The sequence below is a fragment of the Vigna unguiculata genome, chromosome 7, assembly GCF_004118075.2.
Source record: "Vigna unguiculata cultivar IT97K-499-35 chromosome 7, ASM411807v1, whole genome shotgun sequence".
NCBI lineage: Eukaryota > Viridiplantae > Streptophyta > Magnoliopsida > Fabales > Fabaceae > Vigna > Vigna unguiculata.
In genome coordinates, this window is record NC_040285.1 from 30,323,261 (window position 1) to 30,345,940 (window position 22,680).

General features: G+C 36.4%; 2 protein-coding genes across 4 annotated transcripts in view; both read right to left on the reverse strand.

Moving 5' to 3' along the window:
- Positions 1–13,667, reverse strand: part of LOC114191051 (ATP-dependent 6-phosphofructokinase 4, chloroplastic) — a 33,344-nt gene extending 19,677 nt beyond the window's left edge. For both annotated transcript variants that reach the window (XR_003605916.1, XM_028080205.1), the window contains exons 1-8: positions 13,388–13,667; positions 12,826–12,872; positions 12,640–12,679; positions 12,459–12,521; positions 12,250–12,387; positions 6,480–6,638; positions 6,340–6,393; positions 6,042–6,110 (exon numbers count right to left, since the gene is read on the reverse strand). Coding sequence is in view for 1 of the 2 variants with exons in the window: in XM_028080205.1 (XP_027936006.1) it covers positions 6,042–6,110; positions 6,340–6,393; positions 6,480–6,638; positions 12,250–12,387; positions 12,459–12,521; positions 12,640–12,679; positions 12,826–12,872; positions 13,388–13,645 (828 nt within the window). In the remaining variant the exon portion in view is untranslated. The remainder of the gene's footprint in view (positions 1–6,041; positions 6,111–6,339; positions 6,394–6,479; positions 6,639–12,249; positions 12,388–12,458; positions 12,522–12,639; positions 12,680–12,825; positions 12,873–13,387) is intronic.
- Positions 13,668–17,686: 4,019 nt separating this feature from the next.
- LOC114192706 (WD repeat-containing protein WRAP73) lies at positions 17,687–22,176 on the reverse strand. Of its 2 annotated transcripts, none has more exons than XM_028082492.1 (6): positions 21,790–22,176; positions 20,029–20,517; positions 19,288–19,509; positions 19,137–19,209; positions 18,766–18,876; positions 17,687–18,410 (listed from the first exon to the last, which is right to left on the reverse strand). In XM_028082492.1, the coding sequence occupies exons 1-6, from the start codon at positions 21,904–21,906 to the stop codon at positions 18,043–18,045; spliced, it is 1,380 nt and encodes a 459-aa protein (XP_027938293.1). In that variant the 5' UTR covers positions 21,907–22,176; the 3' UTR covers positions 17,687–18,042. The 2 variants fall into 2 exon arrangements, with proteins under 2 accessions (XP_027938293.1, XP_027938294.1); XM_028082493.1 differs by having other exon boundaries at positions 18,766–18,873; positions 21,790–22,174.
- Positions 22,177–22,680: the final 504 nt, after the last annotated feature.

The window sequence follows — 22,680 nt, forward strand, 5'->3', positions numbered from 1 at the left end:
CCGTGTCGTGTCCGTGTCCGTGTCCGTGTCTGGGCTTCATAGCTTCCAACACACCCCCTCACGCCGAGGTATATTTATCTCGTGCGTGGGACAAGAAATTAGTGGGTGGTCCGCTAATGGCCCGATATCGGATGGAACAAAAATGTCCAAGAAAGTTCGCTAGGATAGGCTTTAACTTGGTTCTGATACCATGTTAGAAGTGGGTTTTAAGCCTAACTCAACCTCACAAAACCGGCTTGTAAGGTGAGGTTTGCACCTCACTTATATATTATGAAATTGCCTTATCTCTAGTCGATGTGAGACTGTCAAATCTCTCACTCCAATGTTAACTTTAAATTGCCTCTTTGTACCAATGCTTATTTTGCAGATGGCATCCTCCTCCAATCCTAAAAGAATGAAGACCGCCATTGGCAACCCTTCAAAAGGGCAAAAACGAAAGGAGAGAATTTACTCTCACTACTTCCTCACAAAAGACAATGAGGACCGCTTCCAAGTGGTCATGCAACGAAAATTTGTGGCAGAGAGGAAAGTAATTCTAAAGCCCGGGGAGGTCAATGAATTTCAGCTAGAGTTGATCAGACGCGGCTGGGAAAGGCTGGGTAGCTACCCTAGCACTTTCAGCGTAACCTTGGTGAAAGAATTCTATGTTAATGCCAAGGTTACCACCTCAGCAGCTCCCACCTTTCTCAGCTATGTGCGGGGGAAAAGGGTGCCCTTTGATGCTGCACGATCAATGAGTTTCTGGGCACCCAGCTGGCTGATGATGTAGAGTGCCAATTTTCAGTGTTGGATGATGAGGGCGTGGCGCCTGGAGAGCTGATCCAAGCACTCTGCTTGGCGGGTGAAGGATTTCATAGGGACACGATTCATAGAGGTTCCCTTCACCCCTTGGCCCGCTTCTGGTCAGCATTTATGCACACCAACATATCCTCGTGCTCCCATGTGTCTGATCTCACGGAGGGACGCGTCACCATTCTGTACACCATCCTGACAGGTCGAGTGATGGATGTAGGGCAATATATTGCCAATGAGATCCACCGGTGTGCCAACGCCGCTGGCAAGGCCGCTCTTGGCCATTCCTCTCTCATCACCCATCTTTGCAGCCTGACAGGGGTGGACCTAGACTTTTCATATTTACAGAGGTTCTGCTCAGTTGCTCTCAGACCCAGGAGGCGCCATTAGCCACAGCCAGAGCATGAGCCAGAGCCCGAGCCCGAGGCAACTCCCACCATTGACATGCGGTTGTAGGCTTAGGAGGCCAAGCTCGATCACCTTCAGCTCCTGGAACCCCAGATACAAGCTTTATACCAGCTGGGGATGGCCAATGCAGACATGCTTAGGGGCATCTCCCTAACGATTTCAGAGCTGCACGTTCCATAGCTGAGGAGTTTGCTGCCACTATTGCTTGGCCAGGGCCCCAGGCCACTACTACTGGGGGAGGTGGAGCCTCAATTGCTGGAGATGATGATGAGGAGGAGCTAGACGAAGAGGGCGAGGATGACACCTGAGCGATTGGAGAGAGTGAATCACATTTTGCAGGACTTGTTTTGCTGATAGTCCTGATTTAATTTATGCTTTTAGATTTCAGTTTTAACTTTCTTTTAATAGTATTGAACTTTGTAGCTTAGTGTTGAACTTTGTAACTTGGTTGTGGTGAACTAATCTTTTGCATTGAATTAGTACTTTTCATGATCATCTTTTGTGCTTGTTATAAAATGATGTTGAATTGGCTTGTGAGCATGAGCTTGTGGTTGTTCTCATTTTGATATAGTGATGCTTGATTTTAATTGTGATCAATGATTTTGGCATATGTTGACAATTGTGGAACCCAAAGTACCCTATGAGAGGTTGTGCCCCAGAGTTGATTTGTGTGAATGCTATCACTGTGGACTCATAATTGACTTTGCTTGAGTTCATTTGCTAATTGTTTACTTGCATGCTACAGAGGATCAAGGCCATCTTTCTTTTTCCTGTTACATAATTGAGCCAATCCTTTTCAAGTTGATTTTTTGTGCAAACCCTTTGAGTCTTCTTTGAGCCTCATTCCTTGAACCTTGAGCATAGTGAAGATATTGACTACCTTACTTTGAGCTTGAGAGAGCAAATGATTGTTAGTCATGAGTATGGTTCATGTTTGGGGGAATTATTGCTGTTACAAGGGAGCATGAGAAAAATTGCAAAGTTTTTGGTTCAATTCAAAAAAAAGAAAAGAAAAGAAAATACTTGTGAAAGCAAGTTGGGAATTGGTTTCATTTGTTCAATAGAGAAGGGAGAAAAATACTTTCATGATTTGATTAGTTGCTCTCTTAGCTCAAGGTACTTTTGTTATCCTGAAAAACCAAATTTCCTTCTTAGCCTAATCACGATACAAGCCATAAAAGACCTTGTGATGATAGCATGCTTGTAAAAGTTTTAGCCATTTTGAACAAAAAGCAAAGTTAAATTGTTGGACATTGTGATGGTAGAGAGAATTTTGTTTATATCCATACACTAGTGGGCTTGAGTGAAACACTTGTTCTTGTGAGAAGTGGTTCCCACTGATCAAGAAAACATTTTGCCATGATTGTTGATCCCTTATAAAATCTTGCATGCATTTGTGAAATTTTTGTTTTGTGAACACCATAGCTTTAGTTTGCCTTGCTAATGAAGCACATGTGCTACACAATCTTTCAAATAAGAGCAACCACAATTGACATCTGTTTTCTTGAGTTGCTAGATCATTGCAATTGTGTTGTTCATCTAGGCCAAGTTACCTTTTTGCTTGAGGACAAACAAGGTCTTAAGTTTGGGGGAGTTGATAATGTTAATTTTTACCATTATCCAAGCTATATTTTATTAGCAAAATCATCTCTTCCAAAGCTTTTAACCTACTTAATACTCAATTTTATCTCACTTTTGTAAATAAATACATTTTGGGTTACATTGATTTAATTATACCACTAATCCCCATTTTTGTGTCCTTTTTGTAGATGGGAAGCTTTGTTCCAAAAATCCAGACTAATGAGTGACCCGGAATAGCAAGGAGAAGAAGAAAAATGTCAACAGGAAGCACCTGGCGACACAAAGCCAGCGCCAGGCACAAGAGGCCGTCAGCCAAGCGCCAGCCAGGCGCTACTGTTAGTCACCGCCTGACGGTACTTGGACACCGCCGGGCGGTTTGTGCAAACTTTCACCACTGTTTTGCAGCTAGCACCTGGTGGTGAGAAGCTTCCGCCAGGCGCCAGTCTTGCTAATATGGCAAGTTGGCCCTTTTTCTTCTGTTTTCGCGAGGGGAAAAGGATCTTGGACACTTTAGAGCTCGAGCAACACGTCTTTGAGCGCTTGGAGGTCTGCTAGAGCTAGTGGGAATTACCCTTTCTTCCTCTTTGTATCTCCTCACTCTTCCATTTCCATTTTGTAAGCTTGAGCTCTCCATGACAATGGAGAGCTAAACCCATTTTTGTTGGGGTTAGATGTAGCCACTGAATTTTCATGTATTTTTGAATGGTTTGAATATATATATATATATGCTTCTTCCATTGATTGCTAGTATCTTTGTTTATGTATTTAAAACTTGCTTTGTTTTAACCATTCATTGCATGATATTTGGATCATTAGGTATTGGAAAATATCTCTTGAAACCTAGAATTGGAACAAGATACCTAATGGAACTTGTATCTAGGAATGAAACTTGACCCATTAGTTGTCTTAAACCCTAATTTGTAAAGTGGGTTTGTTTATTTAGGGATTCAAGGAATTGACTCTAAATAAGGAAACCTAGGCTCATTCAACTAAGGGATTAGAGTTTGAGTAGACTTGTGGGTTGACATTAGTAATTAATGGAGAAGAGTTTTATTGTTTAATATCAATCCATTGCATTTCTAGTCTTTACCATTTTCTAGAGTCTTCAAATATCCAAGTTCAATTTTACTTGTTTATGAAATATTTATTTTCTTGCATACAAAAACCCAAATTATGGATTTATTCTTTAATTTAAATTAGTTACTAATTACGTAATTATTTAGTATACACGAATCTCTTGGGAAACGATATCCCGGTCTTACCGGTTACTACTTGCGCGACTTGGTACACTTGCCAAAGTCTTAACACTAGCTATAGTCACTGAATCACACTTCAAAAAAAAAAAATTAAACATATAATAAATAAAATCAGGAAAAAATCACCCCATTATACAAATGCACGAGAAATATTAAGAAGTTTCATTCCTTACAGGGTAGTAGAACAAAGAGAGAAAGCTAACCGTCAAGAAAAGCTACCATCTTTTTTTAATTTCTATCATCTTGGATTTGTATCTTCCTTTATTTCTTAACAAATTCCTTGTAAAAAGAAAATTTTCAAAATCACTTTTCAAGATAATTCATGACCAGCTTATCCTTGAAATATACTAACTAGACAACTACCAAAGAGGTGATAACTTCCTTTCTCATTGACAACCAAACTGGACTCCACCCAAGGCCATTGATAACACCCAGCAGCAGTCTTTCCTTACCAATATGTTTCACCACTTGCCACATAGTCTCCATCTCCATCTCCAGAGACAAATTCCTATTTCAGTACTAATTTTGAAATCAAATTGATTATCCAATGCTATTTTTTTTTTGCATCAATTTGATCCTCCAACTGGTATCAGAACTAATTTGATATAGTTATTATTGAAAGGTAAAACGGATTAGAATTGTATCTTAAGAAGACCAAAATAAGTGTCTATTTATTATCTTATATCTTCGACAACCACTTGCAAGAGATTCCACACAAACTTTCTTAAAGTTTAAATTGATTAGAGTAAAACACTAAAGTTTAAAACATTGGCAAATGGGCTGAAATGTCTCTTTGAAAACAAATTATAAATTATATCTTGATTTTAAAGAGAGATTTTATAATAGAATCTTATGTGGGTAGCTCAGGACTGGTTTTCATCAATATCTCCAACACGTGACAGCAAACATGAGAATTAGGTGGTCTAAAGTTGAGAAATAGAATGGACCTAGTTGAATGAATATGCAGTATTCAATCATCAGGACACTAAACAAAAAGGGTTAGGGAATACTGTCATTATCAAAAGACAAAAAAAGTAATTAGGCTAAAAAGCCATGATGATCTTTTTGCCTCGGGTGGTTTAGTCATTTAAAGTGCCTCAAAATAGAGGATGTATCGATGGCTGCCCCTTGAGTCCTAAATGTAAAGGACACACAAATACGTTCTAACCTAAAACTTCTATTGACATTGTGCTGAGGATTTTTTAGTTATGTTTGTGTAGTCATCAATTTAAATGTATTTTTTCTGCTTATTGTTGGTAAATTATATAGTGCACAAAATTTTTCCCTGGCAGCATTATTGCAAACAGATCTGTGATTTAACCCCTTCCCCAAACTTTTGTTTTCCTCTCCGAGTATTGATAAATTAATTTATGACAGTGTATTTTAGTACACAAACGGATAAAGCCATAAGGCAACTCTACAAAGTATGGCCAACATCTACATAGATGAATCTAAACTATGTGTTATACCTTTCCCCTTATCTACTGTGCATGCTTTCTTCAAATAAGGGGAAAGAGATAGTTTATAAATCGGAGCCATGTCTGTAAATGTTGGCCACACTTGTAGAATTGCTCCATACAAGTTGGCCCTTTGGGTTATATTTGTTCACATCATCTGAGGTTATTATGCTTGGATTATAGGTTTTGTTTTGAATTGATAGTGTTCCTTTGAGGTCAGAGTTGGACTTTTTGAACAAGGTTAACATTAAAATGATGAAACCTTAGCAAATCTGCTTTGCTATTCGTAAATTTAGGAATGTCTTAGTTTTAGGGATTTCTTTATCTGATTTCCTGAAGATTTTTTCTTGTTTTCCTATGATCTTGATAGATGGTTGGAAGACTTGCCACGTTGGAAAACCATCCTATGATGTCTTTGCCAGGAGTTTTGGGTTGTAACATGTCCACATTATTATTCTATAAATCAAACTACAAGAATATTTCATTAATGGCCTAAAAATCTCCATGTAATTATAAATTCAGAATATATTATGGGCTAAGAACTTACAGCAATATCATTATCAATTGTCTTTGGAATCCCAGCCACAGCCACTTGAAGACCACGCCTTTTAACTTCCTTCATAAAAAAGATGATTATATTACATTATTCCATAAAGAAAACTACATGAATGAGGGAATGGATCCCGTGCAGTGACACTACCACGGCAGAGGATCTTAGCCTTTTATTAGTATACAATTTTATTATAAAAAAATAAAAATTAACAGTACGATGATAAGACTTGACAATCTCATTTTTTTTCACTGCAGGAAATCCAATAATTAATTTCGTGAAAGTAACCGATTACCTCATAAATAAGTGATGCTCCTTTGTGCGTACCATCACCTCCAATAATGTATACCTAACATAGAAGATCAAATCATCTTTGGTTCAGACATCATGTCCAATTTTGATAGAAAATTTAAAACATTTTTAACAAATATACACCTGATTTATTCCCCTGTCCTCAATGTTGTCTACTATCTTTTGGGTATCATGTCCTCCACGAGATGTTCGAAGAAAGGTGCCACCACGTTTATGGATATCATTAACCACTTTAGGAGTCAACATCGAGGTATTTTTTGAATAGAACCCTTTATATCCTCCCTAAATCAGTTTCAAAACTAACATGGTGACCAATAAGAACTCATTGCAAGATCATAAAAGAAAAATGCTAAGTTGCCAACAATGCTCAAAGGGCATGGGTTAATGAAACAAAAAGTAGTAAGTATTTACTATTTATTACTCCCTTTCCTTCTAGTAGGAATCAAACTAGATCTGTTTCATGATCTTTTTATAAGAATCAATCTAGAATGTTCCTACATTAACCTTTTGAAAAAATATCCCTAATTATGAGTCAATTCTCATACATAGTAGTTGGCAGAAACCATTAGTCTTAGGTTCTTCTTAGGCCAAGGAATCAAACTTCACTTCTTCATATGCAGAGCTTTTTTGGGAACTTTATTTGCCTATTCACATGCATAGCCAAGAAAACTTAAAACCATAAACATATTACTAACCAGATACATTAAAAGAATTAAAGCCAGTAAATTATAGGGAAAACGAATAAAAGTATGTCTCATTAATGTTAGGGAAAATTTTAGAAAAAAAAATGTCTTTGGGGTAAATTTGATGCTAGTAACTTGGTTAATTACTTTATTCTTATGAATTAGTTAGTTTATTAAAAATGACTGCATTGAGCATATTGAAAATATAAATTTAATTCATAGTTGACAATTAAGTAATTAAAATCATTTAAGATTGAGGAATCAATGCTTTAGGACATTGATTAGCTAGACCACCCTTAAAAACTGCAAAGCTAAGCTAAGAGTGGTAATAATATTTTAAAACTCAAATAATAAGACTATTGAAATTACAATTACAATACCAAACTTAAAAGTTGATAAAATATAAATTATTTCCCACCTTATTCACTTTAACATTATTTTCTTGTAGTACTAGATTTCAGGAAAGAAAAAAGAAATAGGCGGGTTAGAAATTCCTTAGGCTAGTTAACAAAAAGAGACGTTTCCACAATGCAAGTAGAGAAGGTAATTTATTGCTTAACTGTCTGGAACTAGTTTCCATAATCCCAGCTAAGTACACATAAAATAACTTATTATTTCTCCGGCTCCCTTACCCTTTATAATGATGGTAAAATTACTTCCAAATTATCGTAATCGGTACTCTTAAAGCTTGTAGAAATAATGACTGCACCTAGGCAATCATTTTGTCTATGTTAGGGGTTGAGTGTTGGATAGCCCCAGCACCTAGTAGTAGCTATGATGATTAATCAACCTTTTTATCTGCGTTTCATATCTATAAATATGACGAAAATGAGAAGGCTCTCTTAAGCCCCCAAAATATTTTCACTGTTTAATCTCAAGTTGGTATCAGAGCGGGTCAACCCTGCTCTGGTTTCTGTCTCATCTGGTCCACCACCATCTGTCACCGTTGTCCATGCCTGACTAGCATTAGTCACTACCACTGTCTGCGGCTGTCCAAGCTCAGCTCAGCTCATCTCTTTCTAGAATTACCCACTGTCCTTTTGAACTACCCAACACTGTCAAACAACATTTCCCACTGTCCGCCGCCATCTGCAGTCGTCCGTCGCCGTCCACCGTCACAGTTCCGTCCGAAAACCACCGAATTTGGACCGCCTCTCCGAGTGACAGCTAACCCTGCCAGTGTCGGAGGCAGACTCGTCGCCATGCACGTCATTTCCATCCACTGCAGCCAGGCGTGTGTCGTCCATGCACCGCCGTTCAGTCACCAGTTCGTCATCGTGCCACCTCTATAGCTATCGCCGGAGCCTCCTCTGCCTGCTTTGACCTTCAACACTTTGTTCCGGTGAAGTCCAGACGTAACCCTTGCAGACATCTCCCTAGGGCATTCGAAAATATTCACTGTTTTCCGCAGCTCCTCTCTGTTTTTTTGTTCCCTTGATCAGAAATGGCAACTGGAAGTACTAGGAGTGCTATTTCATTCTCTGGAAGCTCCTGCATTACTTCTGAGAAACTAAATGGCCAAAATTACTTATCTTGGTCCGTTGCCATCGAGATGTGCTTTCTCGGTCAAGGACATCACGACCACCTTGAGAAAGATGACAGCCACGTACCTACTGAAAACATGGTGATGATCCTTCGAGCCTTTTGACATCCCTTCGATCCTTCGAGCCTTTTGTTGATGATCCTTCGATCCTTCGAGCCTTTTGTTGTGGCAGTCGGTGGAACCACAACTTTTGACGTCCCTTCGAACCTTCAAAACATGTGACTCGTTTTGGAAGAGAGCTCAGAATATTTATGCAAATGATATCCAACATCTCTATGATTCGGCAAACAAGTTGGCATCTCTAAGAATGACCAACCATGATATGATCTCCTTCATGAATGAAGCTCAATCTACTGTGGAAGAACTGCGCATGTTCTTGGAAGTCGACTCTTTAAATGAAATGAAGAAAAAGCTTGACAAGTACTACATGGTGATGATCCTCCGCGTTATACACCTAGATTTTAATCATATCAGAGATCAACTTTTGACCTCTCATGAGGTTCCTTCCATGGACACCTTGATCACATCCGGAAACTCTTGCTGTAGTGGAACCATCTGTCATGGTCGCCACTCGAGGAAGAGCAGGACATGGAACTAGAAGAAGCGGACGTGGGTGTCCTCAATGCACGTATTGTAAAAGGATGGGTCACACTCAGGAAAACTGTTACTCCTTACATGGTTTTCCTTCCAAAACTGCCAATGTTTCTCAGGCTGAAACTACTGAGTCCAAGTTCACTGAAGACGAGTATCAAGAGTACCTATGACTCAAGTTCAACAGCTTGGCACAGTCATCTCAAGCTCCAAGTACATCAACAACTTGCATCTCTCAATCCATGGAAGGTCACAATTCATGGGTAAATGATTCTGGTGCTTCTGACCACATTTCTGGTAATACCTCCATGTTCTCAACCATTTCATTTCAAGAAAAATCTCATTTTATAACCCTTGCAAATGCACCGAAATCAATTATCCATGAATTGTGACTTTCCATGGATTGAGAGATGCAAGTTGTTGATGTACTTGGAACTTGAGATGACTATGTCAAGCTGTTGGACTTGAGGCGTAGGTACTCTTGATACTCGTCCTCAGTGAACTTGGACTTAGTAGTTTCAGCCTGAGAGACATTGGCAGTTTTGGAAGGAAAACCAAGTAAGGAGTAACAGTTTTCCTGAGAGTGACCCATCCGTTTGCAATACGTGCATTGAGGACGCTCGCGGCCTCCACGTCCACCTCCTCTAGGTCCACGTCCTCCTCTTCCTCGAGTTACGGCCATAACAGATGGTTCTACTCGAGCAGGAGATTCTAGAGTTTCATGTGTTGGGACTTTTGGGACACGAATCATGCGTTGGATCAAGGTGTCCATGGAAGGGACCTCATGAGAGGTCAGAAGTTGATCTCTGATGTGATTGCGAAGAATCATCACCATATAGTATTTGTCCAGCATCTTCTTCATTTCATCTGAAGCATCGACTTCTAGAAACATCTGAAGGTCTTCCACGGTTGATTGTGCTTCATTCATGAAGGATATCATGTCATGGTTAAACATTTTCAGAGATACTAACTTGTCCGCCGAATCATATAGGCGTTGGATATCGTTGGCATATATATTCTGAGTCCCCTTCCAAAACAAGTAACATGTCTTGAAGGCCCTAAGAGATATTAAAAGTCTTGGCTCCACGGATTGCCACAACAGGGCACACAACTGAAAATCTGCTTGCTTCCACTGTTCGGCTTTTTCTTCAGGCACATGGCTTCCGTCTTTCTCAAGATGGTCATGATGTCCCTGACCAAGGAACTACATCTCGACGACAGCGAACCAAGAGAGGTAATTTTGTCTATCTAGCTTCTCGAAAGTAATGGAAGGACTTCCAGAGAATGAAATAGCACTTCTATAGGCCATTTTTGATTAAGGGAACAAAAACAAAGAGCAGAAACGCAAACACAGTGGAGATTTTTAAACGCCCTATGGAGATTTCCGCAAGGGTGACGTCTAGACCTCACAGAAATGGAGTTTTGAGGGTTAGAACAGGTACAGGAGGCCCGACGAGAGCTATGGAGGTGGCGTCGTGACGTTCCAAGCAACAGAAGGTGGCACGTGGATTGCACGTGCTTGTTCGCAGCGGAGAAGACGCGACGCGTGGACGGGTGTCTGGTTCCGGCACCGGGGGCGGGGGGCTGTCGCTCAAAGAGGCGCTCCAGATCCAGTGGTCGTCGGCGAAAACTGAGGTGGCCGGAGACGGCGGACGGTGGCGAACAATGGTGGACGACTGTAGAACAGTGGCAGACGGCGACAATTTAGTGAACAGTGGCAGTGGGCAGCTGCAGACAATAACAAACAATGTCGGATAGCGGCGGACAGCCGCGAACAGCAGGAACAAGTGCCGATGGACAGGACCAGACAGAAACCAGAGCAGGATCAACCCACTCTGATACCAACTTGAGATTAAAACAGAAAAAGATATGCTTGAGGGATAAACCAGATCCCTCTACTGTTCCTAATATTTATATAGATGATAAAGGAGATACAAGAAAAGTTAAAACATTAAAGGCTACAACTAGGTGCTAAGTGCAGAGGTTATCCAACAATCAACCTCCTAACTTACACATAATGATTGCCTAGATATACTAACTATTTCTACAAAATTACTCAAAAGTTTCCAAGCTACCTAACTTATGACATAATTACATCTCATGTATGGTTATGGAAACCATTAGGCAGGTACTTCACTTAAACAATCGATGTATTTGATGAATTTTCAGTGTGGTCATTTAGTTTAGAAAATTACCTCAGATCAAATTAAAGGGTTTTGGTGTATTTAGTTGAAGCAGAATGCATGCATGCGTTCATCTTAAAGGAAACCTCCTTGCCACTAGATTGTTAACGGGAACAATATACAACTGCATTTATGTTATGGTTTTCTCTTTGGTTAATTAAATTATTTTAGGTAAGAATATATTTTCATTTGATGAATTTGGTTTTGGTTCCTATATTAAATTCATGAATTAGCCATCCAACTTTTGAAAATATGTTTGAATTTAGTCATTCTTGATACTTAAACTTAACATCTACCGGCAGTTTCTTTATCGCCACAAAATTAAAGGAATGACTAAATTCACATGTTTTTAGAATTTGAGGACTAATCAGTAACTTTAAAAGTACATGAATTAAAAACATATTCCCAGCTTATATTATTTTTACATAATTGATTTTTAAGTTTTCTGTTTTGGAGGATGTTTATTATAACCTGATTATATTCTCAATCTTGTTGTAGATATTAGAGTTTACAAAGAACAGAAAGAAGGAGAGAGAGTTTAATCAGGATATTTCTTTTTATATTTCATTACATTTTGAATATGCTACAACAAAGATTATAAAGCTACACAAGTAGCTTGCTCTATAAGGAACAGAAACAGTTGCAGACTGTTACAGTTTGTCACACATCAGATGGCTGGACCGAACTCAGTACAATATTCACGCTATATCTTGCTCTATCAAGCAAATGGTTATATGAAAAACAAGTAAAACATAGTATTACCCAAATCATTATTGAATTTTTTAGAAAGAATATTATTAATTTAACCAAATAGTCACTGAAGTCTTTAATTAACAAAAGCAGTATTATATCTTTACACATACTCAGAATATTATAATTTCACAAAAACTAACCTCAATCCCAAGTATATCTTGAACACCATACATGATGTTCAAGCCACAAACAATTTCCCTAATCACTGTATTAATTCCTGGACATAATCCTCCACAAGTCACTATGCAAGCACGTACTTCTTCTGGCTCGAAATAAATCTATTATTAGAAGAGAAGGCATCATCAGTTTTTAAAGATTACAAATGGATAGACATTTCCAAGCTTTATACCTTTTCTCGAGGTCCCGCACGCCGAAAATGAACTCCTCTCGGACTTCCTTTTTGAATAGCAACCTGGACGTGAAACGTTATAAGAAATGTAGACAAATGCTAAAAGACGGAGATCGATCAATCAATCATTTATAAAGAATATAATTCCACGAACAAACGCGGAGAGGAGTGTGCCACTTACATTTTGAGCAACCACGTCTTCTGGGCTCACAAAATTTTTCCTTAAAGTACAAAACAATTTTTATAAAAGAATCACGTTAAAATAATTAAAAGAAACAAAAAGTTTGGGAACTTGAAAATATATTCTTTGAAGTTATAATGCAAAATCACAAACATTATTAAAGCAAATTGCTAGGAGTGGACTTACTTGACAATTGAGTAAGCTTGGCTCTTCCTCAATGGATTTGGATATGACTACAAAAGAGGAAGAATGCATTAAATATTAGAAATCACCGTAAAGCTAGAAAAGAAGAAAGAAACATAAAGAAAAGAAAAAAATCACCATTATTTTTTTGAAAAAGAAAACAATTTACTTAACAAAGAGAAAAAGGACGAAAAAACCCACCCACCCCTCCACAAGTATACTGAAAAGGTGATATCAAACAATGTAAATTCACGGGACCATATGATTTTTCCCTCATGAGAATCTCTTCTAGTTTTATTAACCATGGTGGGAACACACTCCTTACTTATTTATTCTGTAATCAAAATAACATCGTCAAAATTCGATTTCTAAATTACTAACTTAAGAGACGGAAATAGCTAGTGTTTGCCTCAATGGTCTTTTTCATTTCTCTTCAATAAAGATTGATAGTTTATATTTTAAATTATCTTTTAATTTAATTCACATTGTTTCTCATCACTCTGCGAAACAAGAAATGCGATACGGCAACAGTTTTGGTGAAAAGCACGGGAAAAACGACTGGTACCGGCAAATCGGGAAGGAAGTTGGTGAGATGCGGAACGTCTTCGAGGATAAAACCGTCATTCTCAGACTGAGTCGAAACCTTAACAGCAGTGACGACGGCGAGCTTGTTTTGGCGGGAAATCGACGACGGCTTCCGGAGAAAGGATGTCGAATTTCTGGAGAATCGCAACCGTTTCGGAACGTTTGGACGGAGGGAGAACGAGAATGGATGAAGAAGAGTTTTAGCGAGAGAAGACGAAGAGACTGAGAGATCCGTCATTGTTTTCTTCTGAGTTTAACCGAATAAGTTTTGCATTTGGATTATTATTATTATATATATCTATATATATATATATATATATATATTATATTGTAATATTATTATATTATGGTTTCAGTTAGTTAACGAGAACCGGTACAAAACGACCTTTCTGTTTTGCTCTTAATATATATAAATATGAATAAATATAATCTCATTCTTTCCTAAAATTAAGAATGTAATTCAGGATGAATTATCAGGTAGTCCAGAAGATTAGGAACTAATTTAGTCAATTATTTGTGTATCTTAAATCTGTGTTCTGTTACGTGTCTATTTCATTTATATAACTAAATATACAATTATTTAACACGATAATTTAATTTAAAATACTAAATTCGTTGAATTGGGATGGAGATCAAGGACAAGTTGAAGAAATGGGATACTTTGTAGGATTTTGAAAAATAATTAAAATGAAGGCTAAACTTTTACAACATATTTTCAAGAGAGAAGCCCTTGTTAAGTTCTAAAAAATCTAGCAATGGAAACATTTTTAAAACATGTTGAGTTGCAATGTAGTTATAGGGTGGTGACAAAGGTAGATAATGATTAGAGATGGCAAATAAATTCGTCCTTGAGGGTATTGTCCGAATCCGTTTCCATTTTGACAGGAAATTCCCGCATTGATCGGGTATGGGTATGGGTATAGGTATAGGGAATCTCCGATATTTTCAATTGGGTATGGGGATGGAGATGACGATGAATATATCCCGCCATAATATTTGTCCCCGCCATATCTTCATCCTCATTTAAATTATTAAAAGATTCACAATTAATTAAGTAACCTCATATATATATATATATATATATATTCTTTCTATTTTTTATTTCTTCTAAATATTTGATTTGTCATGAAACTCATTCGCATCTCCAATATAATTTTTTATCTTATCATAACCTTTATGTAATTATGTTTAAATGATCTATATCAATTAGAAAAAATTATGTCTAACATTTGAATATTCTATTATTTTTTAATATTTTTATTTATTGTATATTTTCCTTTCACATGAGAATGTTTAATACTCTCAATTTAAGTGTTTAATAGTATAAACATTTCATTTACTAGGTAATATAAAAAAAAATTACTTATTATTATTAATTTTTTTTTTATTTGAAAAATTATTTTATTTCGCTAAAACAATTTTTGTTATTTCTCAACCATTAAGTATATATGTTGATATTTGAAAAGTTTTCTTAGATCTCTAAGATATTTTGTCTTATCATACCCTTAATTATACAATTGTTTTTCTTTGTGCAATTCCTTCCAATAGTCTCCAAATTGTTTATAAGACACACATTTGTTAATTTTTTAATATTTTTATTTTTGTTTATTTTGATCATGTAGAATACTATTTCGATAAATTTTATCTAATTATTTTTATTTTCTAACTCATTACAATCATACTTTAATTTTTTCACTATAATTGTATAAATAATTTTTATTTACTACAATATAAAAAATTAATGTAATTGCCATGAATATTTTTTTATCACCATCCAACATATATTGGAGTTTAAAAGATACAAGATCTATGATAAAAAAAAATTATGTTTATTATTTGTTCTTTGCGTCATTTTTTAATCAACCATTGAGTATATATGTTGATATTTGAAAAATTTTCTTAGATCTCTAAGATATTTTTCATCTTATCATACCCTTAATTATATATTTGTTTTTTTTTGTGTGATTCCTTCCAATAGTCTCCAAATTGTTTATAAGACACACATTGTTAATTTTTTAATATTTTTATTTTTTGTTTATTTTTATCATATAGAATACTGTTTCGATAAATTTTATCTAATTATTTTTTATTTTCTCATTACAATCATACTTTAATTTTTTCACCATAATTGTGTAAATAATTTTTATTTACTACAATTACAAATTTAATGTGATTGCCATGAATATTTTTTTACCACCATCCAACATATATTGTGGTTCAAAAGATACAAGATCTATGTTATTTTAATATTATGTTTATTATTTGTTCTTTGCATCATTTTGATCAAGTGATGTATTATAACTTTTATTAGTGTATAAAAAATAGATTCATTATAATTTAAAAAATTGAAGTAAACAAACATTTAAAATATATTTTAATTTAAATATTTTTTCCTTTTATATTTTTTTAAAAATATTTTTTTCCTTTTATATGTTTTCATTGGATCCACGTGCAAGGGCACCAAATCACTTCTTTTAAAAGGGTAAGCAACACCCTAAAATAAAATGGGATTATTATTACTATTCTAGCTTCTTCTTCTCCATGTTTCTGGCAACTTGATGCTACTAGAAAAAGTGCCCAAGTTGTAGTTAAGGGCAACAAAGGAGCCAAACTAGGTGAAATCACAACAGCAAGAGGATTTGAAGGCAAACACTAGAGTAGTGGAGATCTTCATGTCACACCGAAATGCGTGGAAGGCAGAGGAGAAGCGTCTGGGGGCGTGTAACAAAGCTGAAGGATTGTGTGATGTGTCCCATGAATGAGGTAAACAAGCGAAGAATGGATTCACCTGAACTGGACCAAAAATCAATTCCCTTGAACCGTACTGCAAATCGGTTCAATAGACCGAACCGAAAATCGGTTCCCTTGAACCAGACCGCAAATTGGTTTGATAGACCGGACTGAAAAGCGATTTGATTGAACTGGGCCAGAAAAAAATTCAATTAAACTGGACCAAACACGGGTTCGCTTGAATTGGACTGAAAATTGACTTGATTGAATTGGACCAAAAACCGATTCAACAAAACCACAACAAAAATCGGTTCACCGGAACCAGACTGGAAACTAGTTCGCTTAAATCGAATAGAAAACTGGTTTGACCAAATCAGATTGACAACCGATTGCATTGAACCAGACCAAAAATTGGTTTGACTAAACCAGACCGAAAATCAATTTGATTAAATTGGACTAAAAATCGATTCGACTGAACTGGACCACAAACCGGTTCACCTGAACTGGACATGAAACCAGTTCACCTGAACCGAACAAAAAATCGGTTTGACAAAACCAAATAGAAAATCAATTCAACTGAACCGGACAGAAAATTGGTTCGACAAAACTGGACAGAAAATCAATTCGACTAAAAACCAGTTTGCACATGAACCGGACCAAAAACCGATTCCCTTAAGTCAAACCGAAAATCGATTCTCCTAAAGTGGACCGAAAACCGATTTGCCTAAATCGGATCGAAAACCTATTTGTCTGAACCGAATCAAAAACTGGTTCGTCTAAACCAAACCAAAAATCGATTCAACTAGATTGAACCAAAAACCGGTTCAATTAAAATGAATCCTAAATCAACTCGATTGATTCAAATCGTATAGCAATTTGCATGAACCAGACTGAAAACAAGTTCGACTTGACCAATTTGAAAACAGGTTCGACTAAACCAGATTGAAAATAGATTCAATTGAACCGAACTGAAAACCCATTTCCCTGAAGCGGAACGAAAAATCACCTTAATCAGACCAAAAACCAGTTCAATTGAACCGGATCGACAACCGATTCAATTGAAGTGGACCGAAAACCGGTTCAATTGAAGTGGGCCGAAAACCGGTTCGGTTGACTCGGATCAGAAACCTGTTCAATTAAAGCAGACTGGAAACCTGTCCAAAAGAATGAGGTGGACAAGCGGAAAATCAATTCTGACAATAAAAGATAGAGGAGAATTGGTTATGTTAAAAAATAAAGAGAGGAGAATCAATTCTCAAAGAGAGAGAGAGGAGAATCGATTCTGGGTCAAAATAAGAGAAAGGGTAAAAGACAGAGTGAAAAATGGAGGGCCAATGTGTAGTTTACTACAAGATGAGCTGACTTTCTCCTCTCTTCTCCTCACTCCAATGAAGGCACTCCTTTTCAATCCTATAAATTCGCTCTCTCATTTCTGTTTAAATTAGTTGACCCAAACAAAGGCTTAGTGTCATAATAACAATGATTAGAAAGGAGATATAATGGAATATCCTCATAAACTTTTGCTATACTATTTTAGTTGAACATATAATTTTCAGCTCAAAATCATAGATAGATAAATTAGATGGCATTTCAATCAACACAACAGCATTACACTCTAAAAATCAAACAGAAAGCAGAATGCTATTTAATATTGAATTTATCTAAGCTCCTAAAACAAGGGCCGAGATGGCCATTGATTTTTCTCAAATGCACCTACATAGATTTGCTCCATTGCCTCCTCTCCTCAAACATGCTTCTTCGGCTTACACTCCTTCCTCAAACCAAGCCTTCATCTCTTTCAGCTGCATGAATTCTTGTATGATCATAAACCTTGGACTCTTATCTACCAGATGCAAAGAGATAATGGTCATTCACTTTTTTCACTATTGCTTCACTTCCTTATCATTAATCATCTGAACTGTATTCACTAGATTCAGGTAATAAGGGAACAGCAGCACAGCAGAATGACTCCTTGTCCTTAAGAAATAGACAACTACCATCCGAATTCCATTTCAGGTCAGTTATGGTAAATTGTGCTAGAGGAACATGAACACAATATGCACCAGATGGAGTCCACATGTATAAGTGAGTACTTCCAGTGCAAAGAACGAGGCGTGTGCATGTCGGGTCCCAAGCTGCCGCCCTAATAGGGTCTTTCTGGACTAAGATTGCAGCAAGCTCCAGGTGTCGAATATCCCATATCCAAAGTATTGTAGGCATACTATCATTGCGAGTGCATATGTATTGGCTATCATTGCTCCATGACAAAATGCCTACAACAAAATGATTCAGTCTCTTCAGTAAAGTAATATTGAAAAGGAAACTGATGTGATACATACTGCAGAAACCAAAGCATCATCAATGAGGAATATGAATAATGCAAAGATAGCAATAATCATGAAAGGTTGCATTTCCATATACAGTCACTTAATTAGATTACAGCCTGATCTCAACTAGTTCCGAAAATATCAGAAAATCACATCCACATCATGAAGTTTCACTACTTCCTGTTTATTACACAAATAATGGAATGAAGAACCATAGCGTTTCTTCTATGGAATATTGAATTATTAAAAAAGAAATCTCATAACTTATGGCGCATCTGAAAATTAGAGAAGCGTAGCTTACCAATTCCTTGTTTAGGGTTAGGTTTCTCAGCAGGAGGCTTTTGGAATGGTAGATTGATAGGAACTTCCATGACCTCATACCTAACTCTAAAGGGTTCTTCAGGAGAATCTGCTTTGAGTAAGAAAAATAAAAAAGTAACAATACAAAAGAACGTGAGTGTCATGAACCAACAAGCCTAAAAGCCCAAGCTGTTACGTAAATGTAGATAAATGGTTTCAATACTTTAATTCTCTGGTCTCTTGAATTAACTTATCAGACACAACCCCTTTTATGTTCATGAAGATATGTTATGTTATTGCTCAAGAAAGCTTTATTGAAAATTTTAAACTAAATAAATCTAAAGGGCCATAATGCAAAGTGATTGTGCTTACCATCATTTCCTTGGGAAAAATCATCACTCAAACAAAGTTCAGACATGTCAAGTTGCAGGGGCTCATCTACTTCCTGCAATTTGAGGGACAAGGTAAATACTTTTTTCAAACTGTGATATCATCAACATGGGGAAGTGTCTTAAAGGAGTACTTTGAAAACAGCAGCATAACAAGGGCCACGAACTGTATACGGGTGCATTAGCTCTGCAAATGTCTTCCATGTTAGGTGATTCAGAACCCGCAACATTTGATCATAACTGCCTACTGCCAGAAACTGACCACAAGGAGACCAGGACACACTTTTAACTCCCAATCCACTTTCATATGCCTGATACTTGAATAGGCACCTTCCGTCTGGAGAATATATTAGAACCTATATCAAAGAAAGTTGTAAACTACAGCATACATTTCTAACAATAATTTATAGCATAACCAGAAGGTTATACAAAAGCAACAGAGTATAATTCACACTAAAATGTGATAGATTGTGTATATTGCAGTATGTGACATGCATGAAACTTTGATAATCAAATGCATGTACTTTAATGATGATAATAATGGAAATCTTTAATTGAACAAATTACTCTAGCATCCGCTGTGCAATGGAAACTAATAACCAGCTTGAGTTTGGAAACTAGAGTTTGAAACTGACTGAGTGCGTCAATATTACTCTAGCCAATGGACCACAGACACTCATGATGATCACTTCACCTTTAGGGACAAAAACAAAATATCAAATTATTGAGGAATAATCAAACCATTTTTTTAAAGGGGCTAAAATAAAAAATCACTATTTTCACCTTGATGAAAAATATATTTAAGCCTATGTTAAATCATATTCTTTCACATGTTGAGAGGGATAGAAAAGAAAAATAGAACACATGATGGTTACCTTGTACTCAAGTGACGAATCCCATATCACTATAGCACTGTCATCAGGAGACCATTCAATATCAGCCAAGTCTAGAGTGTCAACAGCAAAATTGCCCATTATTTCCCATGTGTGACAAGATAACAGATTTATATAGTCCTTGCAATCACGCCTTGTACATATTGCTGCAAATTTTCCATCTCGTGTGAAAGAAACTCCTTTGGAAGCATGCTTTGGCCACTGTAAATGCACACAAGCTGTATTTAACAATGACCAAACAGTCAAACGCAACTGGAAATCTGAAGTGGTTAGTATGTGGCGGCTATCTGGACTCCACCTCGCATATGCAATACCAGCAGGTCCTTCATCTATCTTGCATGTCCATTCTGGTTGGGTTAGTGACCAAGCCTGTATCATTGGCTTTTTGTATAGACCACAAAGAATATATTCTGAATCAAGGGCCCATTCAATATAGCTGATCTTGTCCAAGCATGAAAACAACTGTACAACCTGCATACGCAGAAAAGAATGATTATAAACATCATTCATAAACAATCTGCATATATTTCTTTTTTCAAGAATAAGCTTGTACTTTAATGCATTAAGTAGTTCTAAGAATGATGGTTTAAGTCTAGTTCTATCTTACAAACCTATTGCACCTACATAATGTGGAATCTCGAACACAAACCTCAGCCTGAACAAGATATTTGTGAGTGGTGGATAGTAAGTGACACAATAGGCTTAAAAAACTTCTTTAGGATAAACTCAATCTTACAAAAACAACTCATATGGTGAGGTTTGTACTCACTTTAATACTCCATTTTAACTATATCTCTAGACAATATGAGATGTCATTAATCAAGTCAAGAAACAACAACATATGCACTCACATCACAATTATAATTTGGAATAGAAAGAGCATATGGTAAGCACTGGTGAAGTGCAGTTAGACATAACAACAATCAAGGTGAATAATTTGATTACCAGCAGATTGATTTATGGTTTTGGAAGACTGAAGATTTTATTCCTCATAATGGCATACTACTATATATATTCTCAAATGACATTCAAACTTAAACTACACCTTAATTCAAACCCACGGTTCATTCATTCCATCTTGGAATTTGGATCCAAAGAACAGGAGCCATCACAGTGCAGTGTTAAAAACCTCTGGAATTTAAAGTCTCCCTACCTCCATACTATCATTTTACTGTCAAATTTAATGTTTCTCTACCTAAGCCTGAATTGTTCAAGATACCATTAAACTGCCTCACGTGCCTGTAAAAATTATGATACCAGTACTGAAAATCTAAAACATCAATTTTCACGATAGCTAGTGTCTACTTGAGTTTCAAGTAAGAACTCCAACTTCATTATACAGAAAATCACCTCGCTCCACAGGATATCACCCCCTTTTATTTTCCTAGAAATCTAAGTACCGCAGAAAGAACCGTCAAGCTTTGCCTCTAAAAGAAACTCATTACCAAAACTTCCTTACTCTTCAGAACATGCAAAGCTATAAATAAAAATACTTTTTTTTTCCTACTCGTGCATGAAAGAGAATAACCAAGAAACAATAAAAACAAAACAAAACAAAAACCCCAGATCCCGTTCCTTCCCACGAGTTCCAAGTTCCCAAAAGTTGAAATTCATAAACTGGGTCTCCGATAAGTGTCCCAAAAAACCCTAAGTCCCAGAAATTCAAAACTCCAAAGACTGCAGCAACAGAACAAAGATTGAAAATTGAAGCAGTGTGGCTAAAAGGGTAACAAAAAACAAAACCTTGAAGGAAATGGTCTCCCGAATGACGAGGCGATAATCAACGGCGACGGCAATAAAGCGAGCATTGGGAGAGAAACAACAGGGACCCGTTTGCTTGTAAGATTCAGTGAACTCCATGGATCGATTATCACCAAATGGGAAATGAGGCGTTGATTTTGGTTCAAGTTTCAAGTTGGCACAGAGAAGAAGAAAACGAAGAAAGAGGAGGAAGGTGCATAATAAGTTATGTTGCGGTGAGGGGTGAGTGGAGTGAAACCATCAAATGGTGAGTGACAGAACAGAAGAACATCGTAAGTAGATCTGGGAAAGGGAGAGAAACTGTCGTGTTGTCTTGTACCATTCGTTTGAAAGTGAGACAGACAAGATTTTAAATCCTTTTATGCAACCAATGTACCGTTAAATCATAAATCCATTTGGTGTGATGCTTTTTGTTCTTTTCCCTTCCGCTCGTGTTTGAACCGATAATTCTATTCAGTCAATCAGGTAAGCTTATTTAAAAGGGTAATGATAAAAGTATACTGCATTTTATTTACTTTACATTTACTTAACACTAACCAAAATTATATTTTTTCAAATAAAAAATAATTTAAGAAGAATTAAATAAAAATAAAAATAATAGTTTTTATTAGATGTTGGATAGGTTTAGGAAAAGTAAAAGGTGTACGTACATATACAATATTCTTATTTAAAAATAGCCTAAATCATAACTTTAGTCTTTTTTCATTTTTAATGTGATTTTTCATTTTTTAGCTATTTCATATATATATATATATATATATATATATATATATATATATATATATTATTTTTCTATTTTTAGCCAATTAAACTTTAGAAATGTATATAGCTGAAGCATTATTAAAATCAGTTACTCAATCAAAATATAAATAT